Below are 16,430 nucleotides of genomic sequence, written 5' to 3'. Positions count from 1 at the left end.
GAGAGGCTGAGGCAATCCACAAAGAAAAAGGCTGGTCCCCTAAGATGCAACGGATCATGTGAACAGCGAGGAAAAAGCTTGAAGCCCACTACGCGGAACAAACCGCGCTAATGATGGCAAATGCCAAACAATCATACTACGCAAAGGGCAACAAGGCAAACAGGTTCCTGGTGGCCAAACTAGCCAAGCGGAGACGCGTCAACACGATTGCAGGCCTGCGCGATCCTGAGGGGGTCACCCGATACTCGGAGCCCGAAAAACAACAGCTCGCGACAGACTACCTGACCCAAATCATGAAGGCAACCCCTCGGAACCGACCGCAACAGGTGGAATATCAACAGAAGGCAGCGGTTCCCCATCTCCCCAACACAACGAGAGACGAATTGGAGGATCCCATCACGGGGGAGGAGGTCGAGGAGGCCATCAAGTCGCTTAAAACACAAGCCCCAGGCCCGGCCGGCTTTTCGACCAGATTCTATAAACTTTTCAGGCCACAACTGACCCCCCATCTGGTGACCCTGTTCAACTCCTTCAGAGACACAGACGCGGTCACCCCATTGATGCAGGAATCAACCACCATCCTCCTGCCCAAACCAGGAAAGGACCCAAGGAATCTAGCCTCTTACAGACTAATAGCACTCTTAAACATTGATGCAAATATATATTCAAAAATCCCGGCAAACCACTGAATCTCATTTTCCCGAAGATCATTCATCCCGACCAAGCAGACTTCATCCTCCATCGATCAGCGGGAGACAACATACGGAGAACCCTGAACCTGGTGGACCTCGCCTCCCGGAACTCACAAAAACTGGTCTTAGTGGCTCTGGACGGAGGCAAGGCGTTTGATCGAGTAGATTGGCCCTTTATGAAACTTACCCTAGAGGCCTTCGGCTTCGGGTCAACTTTTCAGACAATGGTGCTGGCCAACTATAAGAGCCCAAGTACGAGTCTAACAATTAATGGACACAGCTCCGCTCCGATGCCCCTATCATGCGGAACCCGGCAGGGCTGCCCGCTATCACCCTTACTCTTCGCTCTCACCATGGAGCCTTTGGCCCAAAGGATTAGGGTAAACGATCAAATTAAAGGGCTGCAGGTCGGCCCCATCCAACATAAAATCGCCCTTTACGCGGACAATGTCCTACTCACGATCTCAGAAGCCCAATCATCATTGAAACAGGCAATACGAGAACTTACCACCTATGGTGAAGTCTTAGGCTTCACTATAAACTTTGACAAATCCTCGGCCATGGGCATCGGGCTCACTCCAGAAGAACGGGAGCCACTGACGACGATGTGCCCGATGACATGGGTGAAGAAGGCCATCCCCTACCTAGGGGTCCACATCCCGGCTGACCCAAGAGACACATACAAAGCCAACTTCCCCCGGCTACTGAAAGAACTGGAAGGCGACTTGAAACGATGGGAGACCCAAGAGATCTCACTGCTGGGGCGCATCATAGCATGCAAGATGAACCTACTGCCGAGGTTCCTATACGCCTGCGCCTCCCTCCCAGTAGCGATCCCCACACCAACCCTCAAGGACATCCAAAGGAAAATGCTGAAATTCATCTGGAAAGGTAAGAGAGCGAGAATCCCTCTCAAAACGATGCTGGGGGGCTCCAAGCTAGGAGGTCTGGGGGTCCCGGACTTGAGGGCCTATAGTGTGGCAGCACAACTAGCACAGTTTCAGGCATGGCAGACCATAACAAACCGCCCCAGGTGGGTAGAGCTGGAACAATCACAAACACCTTTACCCTTGCGATTTGTGCCACACATTCCGCCCCCCCTTAGAACACATTGGGGAGACCTCCTCCTATCAACTAAACACACCCTTAGCTCCTGGGAGTGGGCTCTAAAGCAGAAGGGAGCGCCCAGAGGACTGAGCCCAAGCTCCCCGGTCTTCCATAACCCATCCTTCTCACCCGGAGCAGACCCCCACAATTTCCGGAACTGGATAAAGGGCGGGCTGGAGACCATAGACCAGCTATATATGGGAGGGACACCACTCACCTTCGCCCAATGCAAGGAGAAGTTCCAACTCCAGGAAAGGGACAGATTCACCTATATCCAGCTACGCCACTGGTGCTCGCACCCCCAGACTCTGCAGGCAGCAACTCGCCCGCCCACCGCCCTGGAGCTGATACGGGGAGACCTTCCAACGCGGGGCAGGGTATCCACTCTATATAGGCGCTTCTTAAGGGACTTCCTGTCCACAAAGGCCCGCTGCATGGCTCAATGGGAGGCGAACCTGGGCCATCCGGTCGTGGACCAAACCTGGGTGGACATCTGGACCAGAATACATACCTCCTCCACCTGCGTTACCAATAGGGAATGTGCGTACAAGGTGCTCCTCCGGTGGTATTACCCGCCCCTTCGACTTCACCACATGAACCCACATGTGGATCATGCCTGCTGCAGAGGATGTGGTCACCCAGGCTCTTTCTTCCATATGTGGCGGGCTTGCCCAAAGATACGACACTTCTGGAGGACATGCCTCGAGACCATCGCACAAATTACGAGAACGGCGATTCCTCTGGAACCTGAACCAGTCTTGCTGGGAGCCCCGATCCCCGCGATCTACCTGCACTCCGGGACCAAGTCTAAACTATTGACACACTGCCTTCTGGCGGGGAAAACAGTGTTGGCCAGGGCCTGGAAATCCCCAGAAGGACCTCACATAGCCCAATGGTGGTCTAAACTCTGGGACATCCTGATCGCGGAGAAGGTCACGGCAGCACAGGCGGGAACGCTCCACCGCTTTCAGAATGTTTGGAGCCCAGTGCTGGAATACGACCAGCGCTTCCCCGCCCAGACCTACAAACCGACCAGGGCCCGATGGATCTTGAAACACCAAGAGAACCCTGGAGAAGACACATAGACGCTAAGGGGCGAACTGGACAACCCAGAAAGAAAATTCCGCCTCCAAACATGAGGGGGGGGAGAGGCCGAAGGGAGGTGGGAGGGAGGAAGCCTGATGGGGGAAATGAGGACTGGGGATCAAAGAACCTGAATACGCATTGCTTGTGATATGTCATGATTTGTATATTTGCCATCCTGCCTTGATTTAAAATAGTTAAAAAGTTTAAAAAAAAAAGTTAAAAAAAAAGTTAAAAAAAAAAAAAAGAGTGCGATACAATATATGCTTTTTTGGTTAAGGGACTCATTGCAGAGATTGCTTGTTGTTTTAAGCTTAAAGGGCTTGGGAAAATCAGGAAGATTGTTTGATCTAAAATTCAGCATAGTGATCTTAAATTGCATCCACGAAAGAGAGGAGTAACAACTGCGTTTGCTCTAAAAGCAAAATGTGCTGAAAATGGGTAAGCTAGGGAAAGCAGCATTTGGACAGAAACTGGGGCATGGAAGAGAGACATCGAAACTATACAAGGGACAAATTGGCAAATCTAAAGAAAAAGGAGAACATATGTAGACTAAACCAGTTCAACAGGAGGGTAGGTAGCAACAGTATATATTTTCTTTTTAACTATGAAGTGGTGTACCAATATGTTAACCACACAGCGATATATGCAATTTGACATGCATTCCCAGTTTTTAGCCTCCAACCCTAAAAGGGGATGAGGAAGCATAGCCTATTTGTGCTCCTTTGTGTTGCATAGACGACTACCAATGCAGGCAGTTGTGAAATGAACAAAAATATTCATGTTTCACCAGTTTTACATTTGGTATTCCCAAATGTAAACACCTGGGGTATAGTTTATGTTTATCCTTTTCAGAACTCACTGCAATGTTCACGTTTGGCGTCACCATGCTCAATGATCTCATACCAACATCTATAAAAGGAAAGGGAGGAAAATAATACTTCTTCTGTGCCTCACAACCCTCAAGAATACATGACAAAGGGTTTTGCAATGAGAGAGTGGTGCATTTTAATGTGATCAGAAAAGTCAATGAATACAGTCTTCCGAACTGATTCTACAACCTATGCGTTTACAGCTCGGAAGATTAGCTGACTGGGAAGAGGAGAAGGCGTTAGGGGTTGTAAAAGGCAAGAGTAGAACCGGTGGATGGAACACCAAAGTAGGCTGTGCCGTTCGTGGTAGAAGCACCTCAGGCTGGTGGCTCTAAAAAGCAGAACTACATGACCTAGTCACAACAATGTCCAGCAGGGCCTCTAAATGTGGTCACAGCTGCAATGTCTGATTGAGTATCTGATCAGTGCATATACTCATTAGCATCATTGTGGTAAAAGAAACAAAGAGGGAATGCTAACCAAGACGTGCAGCAATCTTGCAGGAGATTTTTCCTCTCCTGTCATCGATTGTTCATGCTGAGCTGGTTGACTCAAATTGCAAGATTCAGTCAGTATGTCAGAATAACCAAAAATTATGAAAAATGTTTCAATTGGAATTTGCTTTCTGTGAATTCTTTATGCACATTCGTTGTTCTATCCTGAAGATCTCACTGGATGTAACTTTCCAGTGCGATGTGCAATTCAGCACGGGAGTGATTAGTCTATACCTGATGGCACATCACATTCTCATTGACAGAACGTAACAGGGCCACCATCCACTCCATTCTGGAGACTTCGAACTGGTTGAAGTTTGTGGTGCAAAGGAAATGTAAGCGACTGTTTGTTTACCACAGAGCCCTTCATCCATATGGACAGATATTTTTTAAAGCTAAAGTACAGCCACTACTACATCATCTCTCCTACTCTTGTCTGCATACAGCAACTTACTAGCTAGCTGTCCATTAGGTGAGCAACATAAAAACAGGTAGCAGAGGACATACTGTCCTGACGCCTTAATTGCATTATTTCGTGCCTAGGCCTTTTGGCCTAAAGGGAACCAACCTAAGCCTTAAGAAATACATACGAAGACTTCACAGTTTCCCAAAGAAGCCGGAGAAGCCATTCAATGCCCTCGTACTGCAGTATTGGCCAAGACACAACCCAGCGATATATATGTGTAACAATGCTCTTCGAAAAAGTGGGAAGTCACTAAAACCGTAATTTCTAATAGCAAACCGATGAGACGCACACAAATGCAATCTGGGTTAACATCGCTATGAAAATTGCAGACCCAAAGCAAGTTACTGAAGTGATAAACTAAGCTTTCGAAACAGGGGGGCACAGTTGAAAGTGGTCTGTGCCACCCTAAAGCAGAATAGGCAGCATGCCAGGGATTAGTTCCATGTTATTAATGGCAAATAATGTTCAGTATGTAATAAAAGGTGGTACCGAAGGATTAGCAAGACATTTTGAATTTTGAGGAACCAAATTCCTCCTTGTTCTTTTTTTGGAAGTCAAAGAGGAACACACAGGAAGAGACTGATGCATAAAAGTAACTGAACACTTCAATAGAAATGCCCTTACCAATTCCAAAGCCTGCTCCAGCAGCTAATAATGAAGCCCCCCCCTTATTCTGTCGGACATGACCATGTTTCTGCCCCTGTTGATCGCAATTCCAGAATCTGGTTAAAATCTAGGAATGACTTCTGCCATATTTATTAGCGACAGCCCCCTTTATTTTACATAAGCATTGATGTCCAAAATCACCCATCTAAATGGCATAAATCATTGCACAAGCTGGCCACAAACTATTCAACAAAATGCATCGCCATTGAAGAATCTAATGCACATACATTCTCCTTTAATCTACAAATGCAAAAGTTGATGCTTTTCCATATTAAACCTAGTAACTGTGTAACATCTCTAGGTCTAAAACTTGCTTTGGATAAAAACCTTGCGCTAGCCCAAATTCCTTGACCGGATTTATTCAAAATAAGCGCGGAGACAACACTGCAAAGAACTTTAGCATGTTTCTATCACTTTGGGAATAGTGATTCAACTGGACATAAAAACATGCAATATGCACAATAACTGGTTAAGTACTGACCTTGTTTCTTTTAGCCCTTCTTTCTGTATGACCGCCAATATCTGCTTTGCAGTCATAGGCGAGTTTGGATGCTTTTCTAAAGCCTGAACAATTATGAAAGGAAAAAATACAAATAAATTACTAACTTTGCAGAATTATGACAACATGTATGTATGTTTTTCATACATTTGCACGCATGCATTTGCCCTGTAGACTGGTCTCAAATCGCTTCAGACTTGCAATTCCCTGCAAGACGAAGTCTCATTTTCAATCAAATATTCAGGGACAGAGGAATCCATGTTATGTCAAACCCCATTAATACACATGCTGAGGCAAAAGAAGACCTGAACAAAAGTTCAGACTAGAACTCTAGCACATATTTGCAGAACAAAATTAAAACAAGTCTCTCACCCTTCAAAAAGCCAGAATGATTAAATCCGTGAATAAATAATTTAGAATTATTTTACAGTGATACACACAAAGAGTGGAAGCATAGGAAGAAAAAAGGGAATGCATTTATGGTTGAATGGATTTTCAACATGTAGTCCCTTGTATCGGTTAACACCACACTACAGCTGTTCCTGCGATTCAAAAGGCACAGGAGTGCTTGATGAGGCAGACCACCTCCATTACAGGCCGCAAGGCCGTCGCCGAGCATGAAATGGCCGTCGCAACCGCTAACAACAACTACTCAACATCATGATTCAACGCCACGGCCTGCCCGCCCCCGCCCCACCCCCCTGCTTTAAATGGAGGGTAGATGCTCCGGGAGGTGAAGCCTTTGAGGGAAGGCTGGGAGAAAAGGCCTGCCTCCCTCTCTGCAGCTCTACACTTCTTGACGTCGCTGGCACCCGCCCCTCTGCCCAAGGTAAGGGTCATGCAGCCACTCGCCTCTTTAGAGCGCCAATCCTGAGTTCAGTCTCTCACAGAAAGGAGCGCACTATATTTGCCCCCTCTCTGACCGCTATTCCAAACCTGGCCCTTAGAAATGCACGCCTGAGAGCCAGAAGCACACGCTCCACCATCATGCATTGGTCTCCATACAGTCCGTCGCACACGACTGCGAAAACCGCCCCACTTCCACTCAGTAACACCCCAGTACCAAACATCCCTCCCCGTACCTCTGGCAGAGCTCGCTCCTGCTCCCTCACTAATACGAAGGATCCGCAGGCTGCCCAAAATTCTATCGCACCGGCCGCTGACATGGTGTTGCCTGGCCCGATACCCTTGCATCCCCCCCACCAGGCCTGGAAAGGCACTGCCACCATCTGCCTCCGTGGCACACGGCCTTGCAACACCGCCACCTGGGGTTGCCTACATCCAGACATGTGCATCGCCTCACAACGGCCAGTACTCTGCACAGACCCCGACTAGACCTCTTAAACAGGTCTTGCACCTATGCACTCTGTTATGCCTCGGCGCACCTAGACTCAGAACTGTGAGCATGCACCAGCACCTGCCCACTGCCCATCTCGCTACAAGGCATGTGCCACCTGAATTATCTCCTCTACTTACTGTAAGTGCTCTAACGCCTACTGTACCTATTCCGCAACTGCCAATTGATGTCAATTATGCTATTGCACCTGTATCTATGCCTGCCGCCCATTTACCACTATTGCCATGTGATGTCAATGATACTACTGCACCTGTATCTATGCCTGCCACCTATTTACAACTATTGCCATGTGATGTCAATGACACCACTGCACCTGTATTTGTGCTGCCGCCCATATACCACTATTGCCATTTAATGTCACTGATGATACCGCACCTGGATCTGTGCCCGCCGCCCAAATAATGCGTCTGTCCTGCAATGCCACTGCGGCTACGGCACTCGTCAGCCATGCCCCTCTCCTGCCCAAGAGCATTTCACCTGACCCTCTGGGCACCGTATGCCTTCCTACTGCCACCCGGTCTCCCTCACAGGATGTCCCACTCAAGTGTGCCTTGGTCATCTTCCGCTCCTTACCAGCACACGCCCTAGATGTGCAAGACCTTATCAGGGACAACCTTGACCTACTGTTTCTCTGTCAGACTTGGCTGAATGAGACTTGGCTGAATGAGACTTCTGGCCCGCCCTCACCCTCGCCAACAAGGAAGACGACGAAACAAAGCACAAAAAGGGCCAAGATGGAACTCTCATCTTAAAGGCCCGACCTGACGCAAGAAGACTTGATCACTTGGGCGAATTCGAAGAATGAACCTTTAAGGATACGTGCGGAAGAATGGACTATATAGCAGGGAATCTACAGGCAGGTGATGGCTGGGGTGTTAGGATACCCCACGGTTAGACCTGGAAAAATTGGTGATCTACTACCGAGAGCCAACACCCGAAGAATTACTAGGTATTGTGCGTCACACCAGGGGAGGAGAGAGGGGGGAAAGTTTACTCAAAGTTACGGTTGGGGCAGGGGGGTTAATAGTTAGGGGGGTAGTTGGGAGTTTACAGGGGGAAGTCGGAAAAGAGGGGAATCTGTAAAAAAAATAAAAGGAGACAAGATGCCAAGGTTAATTGGGGGCTGAAAAGCTGTATGCAAGGTACGAATTGGTTAGGGACACACATTCAAGTGTTTATCACTTAATATTCAGGGGTTGAGCACCCCAGTGAAACACAAGAACCAATCAGATCTGGTGGCACTTCAGGAGGCGCATATCAGATACCAAGACAAACATAATTCTCTGTATTAGACACTATCCACTAATAGCACAGGGGAAAGTGGCGGGTGTACTCCTAGCGATCAAAGTAGGGGTTAGGCCAATAGTATCAGCAGGTGAGTGGACAAAGGCAGGAGATGCCTGTTCCTCACTATCGAAATAGGCCATACAACCCTTACGTCGGTTCCGATTTATGCACCCAACACAGGTCAAGAGGGTTTCCCAAAAGCAACACTGAACGATTTAGAGCTATTCGTGAAGGGAGACTGTTTATTTCTAGGTGACTTTAACCTTGCTTGGGATCCTCGACAGGATAGAAGCTCTAACACGCAATATGGTCAGCCCCCACCACCCATCACGCACCCTCAGACTCACATTTGAACAACTGACGTTGAAAGATTTATAGCCATCCCTGAATATGGCCATCACTGAGGGGGAAGGGATAGTCTTATTATTCACATGTTCATCGAACATTTTCACGAATTGACTATATCTGGTCATGCACGATGCTACTAGGCCACAAAAAATGTTGAGACCCACCCAATAGCACTATCTGACCATGCTTCGTTATCCGTAGAGTTTATTCTTCCACAACCAAATCGGGGAGTCTGGTCTTGGCCAGTATATCCGCCGCCCGTTGTGTGTGCTCGAGTGCTTCAACCAGGTCCTCCACATTTGCGACTCTTTCTGCAATGGCCCCCAATGAGCCTTGGACCTCTGCCCTGCAAGCACACAGCTCCTTGAGTACAGTGTGGTTGTCCTGATGTAGGCCCCCCCAGGGACCCTCATTCTTGTCCAGCTCCAGCTTCCCCTGCCATCTTACTTTCTACACCAAGACCCCTCTGTGTAGCTCTTCTTCCCTCCATCTACAGCCTGATGGGTGAGTGGGGCCCCCTCCCTCCCCTGGGCAGCAACTCCACTCAGACAGAGATCCTCCTGGGGCTGTCTCTCACCTCTCCCGGGTCTCTGACAGGCCCGTGCCTCTAACCGGGTCCACATCGTTGTTGCTGCAAGGCTGCGTGTGCCCGGAAGCCCACACCACTCACTCCGGTAGCCTCCACCAGAGTCCAGCCTGGGCCAGGGGTCTCTGCCACTCCTGGTTCCTGTTGGGAGCCCCGCCGATTACTCCTGTCCTCCGCGGCGTTATGCAGGGGGGTGGAGCGGGGTGTCTTCCCCGCTGGGCCATTCTCCCGTTCAACTATCTTTCTGTAAGCTAGCGGTGCCGGTACTCCTAGTATGCTCTCTCTGCCTGGGGTGTGCAGGAGGGAGCTCACTGTGTGCCTGCCGGCCACCAGCTCCTTGTGGAGGGCGGGCCTACGGATCTCTCCACTCGATTGCCAATGGGTCTGTGGCGGCCTCGCCACAGCCGCCCGGGACGCACCTCGTCCCTCAGCGGTCCTGCTTCAATCACTGCCTTGAAGTTGGGGGCACGATGCCCCACGTTTCCGGACACCTTCCACACGTCACCCTCTTGCTCGTCGAGGAATCAATTAAACTTCTTTTCCAGGCTGAAAGCAGAGCTCTCCTCTCACACAGTCTTCTTCCTCCGAGCTCCCTGGTGGTTTCCGATGATTTCCTTTTTGCTGGCAATGGAGTAGGAGGGTGATGTCGATCACGGCCTCTCCACCTTGGGATCTGCTTCCACGTTACTTTGGTGGACTCAGACTTGCGGTTCTTGGCCTTGTCTTGTGGCCCCAGGGATGAGGCGCCCCCAAAGGACTTAGAAGACCACTCCTCGGACCAGCCGTTCTTGGGTGAGGCATGACCCTGCTCAGGGCACAGGGCAGAGTCCTTAGCATTAAGCCACGCCATCAGTCTTATGTGCCTATACTTCGTTGTCTTCTTGGAAAACCCAAGGCATATATCGCACTCCACCTCCTTATGGTCTGTGTGCAGGCAGTAGAGGCATTGTAGGTGCTGGTCTTCTACAAACACGTTCCGCAGCCCGCACTTAGTGCAGCGCTTGAAGTGAGACTTTCCCTCCTTCTCCTTCATCATGGTCGGAGGGCACCAAGTAGGCCTGATGGCTTTTTGGAAACTTGGACGATCTTCGCCCCTGAGGGGCGCTGAAATTCACCAACGGGTGCCCGCTGTCGCGGATGGAGAAAAGAGCACACAGGCTCTTTTGAAACAAAAATAGAACATTTTTCCGTTGAACACACGAAAAAAATGTAGAAGTAGCTCGCAGAGCAAACTCGAGGACTCCCAACACTGAAGCGTACAGTAAAAATCTGAAGATGGCTGCCAGAGAAGGGGGCTTAGGGAGAGGACTGTCATTGGATGGGGGCAGTATGACCCAGAGGACAGTGATTGGTTTAAGGGAGAAATACAGTTTGTAAGTTAAAGTGAAAACATTTTTTCTTTTACCACAGATTCCAAGCCGGACGACAGGAAATATTCATGTGAATCCATGCTAGACCCCATGCTGCAGAAATTGATGTTAGCTGCCTCATGAATGCCACCAGGGGGACCAATTATGGTGCAGTGGTGGGCAAGGGTCTGGACTTTGGTAGCCATCTGGAAAATAAATCGCCATACTCAATTCATATCAAACCTTTTATAGCACCTGGATCCTTGTAATTCCGTTTTTAGCAGCTTGTGAACATTTGACACACAGACTGCAGCTACTTCGGAATTTTGACTTAGTGCGATATATACTTTTGCTGCACTGTCAATGTAATGTTGGTGATCTTCTCTTTTTCCTTTCTGTTAACTCACGTTTGATGATTTTCAACCTTTGTGAAATCTCAGAAAAATGTTAAATAAAGCTTGAAAAAAAAGATTTCTAAATACAAACACAATGTAATACAATACAATATGATAACCCAAACCAACATTTAAATAAATAAATAAAATCAAGGCATCAAATAATCCGTTGGGAAAGAAATCAGTTTTCAATTCGAGAGTTAATTGGCAGTAAATATTTTTGTAACATGTGGTACAGGAAGCCAGGATAAAAATGTATTTATCATCTCTCACAAGCCACCCAATTCGATGAATTTATCAGAAAGATACTTTGGTTACTGAAGTCTTACTACTTTAGAAGTGAAAAAAGAATTTAAAACCCATTCTAGTTTTAAAAAGCAACCAATGTGCAGTCATAAGATTAGGATTGCTTGAAGTTTATTTTTTGCGCTCGCAACCAAACAAGCAGAAGTATCAAAAGTCAAATTTCAAAACTTATCTGGGGATAACCATAAATAAGGCATGGGCCCCATCAATGGGAGACTGGAATAATGCCTGTACAACCGGGGGGTCGAAATTCAGGTTGCAAGCTGCTGGCCAGATAAAGAAAAGTCACTTGCCACTTCAATTATATACATACATGCAACACACTATTACACACAACTATTTCATACTCGTCAAGAGTAAAAAAACTCACTAGCCAATGGCTAGTGGCGAGTGCAAATTGCACCCTGCCTTACAATAGATTAAAAACGATCAGTACAAATAAATGGTTTGATTTGACGCAAGAAGGCAATAAGACACCAGGCGTTTTGGGCTTACTTTGCCATAGATAACTGAATAGAAAATGTATTATCAAGCCAAAAGCCCAATGAATTTGCAGACAGCAATAACCAAGTTGAAATGGCGTTCTTATTTGGATAACCTGTCTCAAGCCCCATTCATCGATTTCCCAGTGAAACACAAGAGAAATTCTGTTTTCCATGTCTAACAGACATACACAGGTTTTTGATTACATCATATTTTTCTGACTACAGTTCAAAACAGCAAGTTATGGCTGAACAGTATTTATGAAATTCTGCGACACCATTTTAATTTGTCTTGGTCGTTTGCTGAGGAATTCTGATAACAAATGTTCCCGTCCCTGCACCATGCCTTACTTAAGGCTTAGTCTTTGCATTATCTAGGAAAGCCTTACTCAATGCATCGAGTAGGGTTTTGGCATCACTAAACTAAAGCAGTCACAATTGTTTTCGAAGTTACACCATAGCCTCAGAAATGTGTCTAATGAGAGATTGTCTCTCAAGGCCTGTATGGGATTGCTTGTATTGCAAACATGACAAAACTATATTGTTTCCACATCCATAAAAATATTCTTGTCCCAACTATAGCCTGACACACAATTGACTGTTTTTGGGGCAAATACAAATCTCAATTTGTTGTCAGTATGCAGGCCAAAAAATGTGCACTCACCATTAGATACTGGCGAGTGAGAACTGGTATGGTGTGCATGTGGAGAACTGGCATTCACAAAGTGAGAGCGACTTATACCAAACTGATAGCTTACATCTTTAAATTGTACACACTGCAGTATCTCTTCATAAGAAGATTGGTTAGACTCACGTCTGTTAAGCAAGATCATAGCTAATAACTGCTTAATAATGAACTGCCCCAAAGTGCAGGTAACACAGCAGAGGTAAAAGATATTTTTATTTGTTTTATATAGCGCCTTAATCCAAGGAGCTTTACGGTTAACAACAAAAAACACATGAAACATGGAACAGTAGAAGCAATAACAGTACATATGAATCAAGCCATAAAATCTGCATGTAGAACAATTTGGATATAGAAAAAGGAGAGGCGAAGAGGGGGTGGGGAACGAAGAAAGAAAGAAAGATTAGTGAGTAAAGTGAGCAACAGGAAGAGAGGAGATCTTAGGAGAGACAGGAAAAGATAAAGGGAAAGAACAGGGAGAAGGGTACTAGAAGGAGGGAGAAAGTGAATTGGAGATGGAGTTGTGGGGAGAGAGAAGACAGAGGGTGCGGATGGCAGAGTGATAAAGAGATTTAAAGGGGGCAAGATGGGAAACGGGAAGACCGAAGAAGAGAAGAACAATAGAAGAGGCGAGAAAATATGAGGGAGGAGATTAAAAGTTTGGTAGCATGGAAGGTGAGAGGGGGACGGACTTTACAAATGTTAAAGAGATGGTAGCGACATGCCCGCGAAGTGAGCGAGATATAATGTGTAAAGGAGAGGGAGGAGTCAAAGCAAATGGCAAGATTACGAGCATGGTTGGAATTAGGAAGATCAGAAGGGGGAAAATGGATAGAAAAGGGGGGAGTTGGAGGTGAGGGTGTTAGAAGGAAAGAACAAGACTTCAGTCTCGTCAATGTTGAGAGAGAGATAATGAGATGACATCCAGTCTTTAATGGCAGTAAGACAGGAAGAGAGGTTGAGGTGCACGTCAAAGGTGAAGGAAGAAAAGGAGAGGAACAGCTGGGTGTCATCGGCGTAGAAATGGTGAGAAATCCCAAAGGAGGAGATGATAGGGGCAAGGAGTGAGGTGTAAAGGACAGAGCCTTGGGGGACACCGTATTTGAGAGGCAAGGTAGTAGAGGTTTGGCCGCCCCAAGAGACGGGGTAAGAGGAGAGCCAGCTAAGGACAGAGCCTTTGAATCCAAGGGAGAAAAGAGTATTGAGAAGTAAGGGGTGACCAACAGTATCAAAGGCAGCAGAGAGGTCAAGGAGGATGAGGATTGAGGAATGCTTAGAATAGCGAGCGGTAAAGAAAGAGTTAAGAACATAGGTAAGAGCCCACTCAGTGGAGTGTTTAGGGCAGAAGCCAGATTGAGAGGGGGGAAGGAGAGAGTGGGTAGTGACAAAAGTTAAGAGCTGAGAATAAGCTATGCGTTCGAGTAATTTAGAGAGAAAAGGTAAAAGTGAGATTGGGCGAAAGTTAGAGGCGAGAAGAGGATTAGCAGAAGGCTTCTTCACTATAGGGATGATAGTGGCGTGCTTGAATGCAGAAGGGAAGGTGGCCGTGGCGAGACAAGTGTTGAAGAATGAGGTTAGATAGGGAATGAGAGGGGGTACATTTTGGGAATAAGAAGGGTTGGGATGTGATCAGAAGGGGCGGCAGTAGGGTGGGATTTAGTTAAGAGGAGAGAGACATCAGAGGTAGTGATAGGAGAAAATGTAGACATGTGAGCCGAGGGGGACTTTAGGGGGTGGGGGAATAAGAAGGAGAACAGACAATTTATTGGCAAAGAGAAAGCATTTTTTCAGAGAAGAAGTTTGCAAAGTCAGAAGGAGAAAGAGGAGAAGTAGAAGAGGGGTCAGGAGCGGGAGAGGAGACGAGAGAGGCTTTCAAAGATAAGACGAGGATGAGAGGCTTGAGAGTGAAGGAGGTTAGAAAAGTATGCTTGTTTGGGGGAGTGAAGGCAGGAGTAACATAGGGAGTGATAAGAAAAGAAGGAGGTTTGTTTAGGAAGAGTGGGGGATTTGAGCCAGCAACACTCAGGGCGACGAAGGAGATTATGCATGGACAATAGGCGAGGAGAGAGCCAGGGTTGGGAAGGTTTACAAGTAGGGCAGAAAGAGGAGATGGGGTAGAGTTGATCAAGACTAGAGGAGATAGAGGAGGTCAGAGAGGATAAGGCAAGGTCAGCTGGGAAGGAGGAGAGAACAGATAGGGGTGGAAGAGAAGAAGAGCAGTTATCAAGGAGGAGTTAAGGGCTAAAGTTCCGGAGGTCATGTCGAGTAAAAGATGTGGAGGAGGGTAAAGGAGAGGGAGGTGGAATGCTGGGAGTAGGAGAGAAAGAGAGCAGAGCATGATCAGATAGTTAGCTGGGTAAGGAGGAGCCAGGAGAAGAAGAGTAGGTGGAGTTAAAGATAGGAACAAGAGTGGAACCAGAAGAGTGAGTCGGAGAAGAGATAAGCAGAGAGAGAGGGGTCGAGGATCGAGAGAAGAGGTGAGGGTTGAGGGGAAGTGGGAAGGTGAAGGTTGAAATCACCAAGTACGGTGAGGGGAGAAGGGGAGGGGGAGATAAGAGAGGAGGTGATCATGGTCGTCATAAAAGGAGGAGGGGTGAGGATAAGTAAAGGATTTATACAAGTATTCAAAAGAAGGGAAAGTAGGAAGGGACAGTGAAGTAGAAGAAAGGTATTTAGGATGGAAGAGGATACCCACACCTCCACCACGACCAGTGGGATGAGAGACATGAGAAAAGGAAGAGGAAGGATGTGGTAAGGGATGCGGGGACAGTTGAGGTGTGAGGTGGGATCCAAGTTTCAGTTAGACAGAGGAAATGGAGATTGAGACGAAAGAACAGGTCTAAGACAGCTGCAGTCTTATTACATAGGGATCTGGCATTCCAAAGAGCATTATTAATTAGGCAAGAAGGTTGGATTGGAGGGTAGATGAGGTTAAGACGATAAGGAAGGGAAGAAATAGAAGGAGGTGAACGGGGGAGGGGGTTGAGCAAGGGGATGGACTTAAGTAGTAGGGAAAAGACAAGGGGAAGGGGTAAAAGGAGGGGGAGGAGGAGGTGAGGAGAAAGGTGGAAAAGAAGGGAGAAATCTAGCACTGCGCATGACAGGGAAGGGAGAGATAGCAAAGGGTAAGAGAGTTGAGAGGGAAGTGGTTCGTAGGGTGAGGTGGTGACTGATGGGGAGAGGGAGAAAGAACCAATGAGGAGGCGGGGGGAAAGATTGATTATTAAGGACAAGTAGTGGGAGGGGACCAGTTAAAGTAAGGGAAATGCAGGACAGAGGCCTTGGTGGTAGAGGGTAGCTGCAAGGAGGGGGCTACAATGGGTCAACATGGGTCATAGTCAGTGGCAGTTAGATTAGGGAAAGGTGGACGGGGTGGTTGTGAGGCAACCATGAGGTAGTTCACTTATTGCACAAATAGAGGGTTATTTTTTGACAAATAAAAGACTGAATGTTTTCAATTAAAGATGTAGGGAGACAGAAGCAATGCCATAGATCAGCAATAGACAGTGGAGGTTAGGGATACAAGAAAAGGAGGTGCATTAGAAATGGATGGATCCCAACTACAACAGGTGATTTAGAATGAAATATGTCTTTCTGAACTGTCTTGTTACCAAATCACTTTCATTTTCTGTCTAGTTAGCCAAGAACTACCTAAGCCCTGGTTCAAAACAATTCCAGGACAGCCTTGACACCTTTCCAGCCACCCCATATGCAACAACGTACAATTCTGAGTAATTTGTGTATTCAGTCTGCAGT

At 47.2% G+C, this 16,430-nt stretch overlaps 1 protein-coding gene across 1 annotated transcript in view; it reads right to left on the bottom strand.

Moving 5' to 3' along the window:
• The window catches only part of ASXL3 (ASXL transcriptional regulator 3), a 1,228,938-nt gene that overhangs the window by 1,103,080 nt on the left and 109,428 nt on the right, over window positions 1-16,430 (bottom strand). Inside the window, exon 2 of the mRNA XM_069620988.1 lies at window positions 5,862-5,944. Within this exon, the coding sequence (XP_069477089.1) occupies window positions 5,862-5,944 (83 nt within the window). The remainder of the gene's footprint in view (window positions 1-5,861; window positions 5,945-16,430) is intronic.

The sequence above is a fragment of the Ambystoma mexicanum genome, chromosome 5q (assembly GCF_040938575.1).
Source record: "Ambystoma mexicanum isolate Mex_15411 chromosome 5q, UKY_AmexF1_1, whole genome shotgun sequence".
Lineage (NCBI taxonomy): Eukaryota > Metazoa > Chordata > Amphibia > Caudata > Ambystomatidae > Ambystoma > Ambystoma mexicanum.
This window is presented reverse-complemented; position numbering and strand designations above follow the sequence as displayed.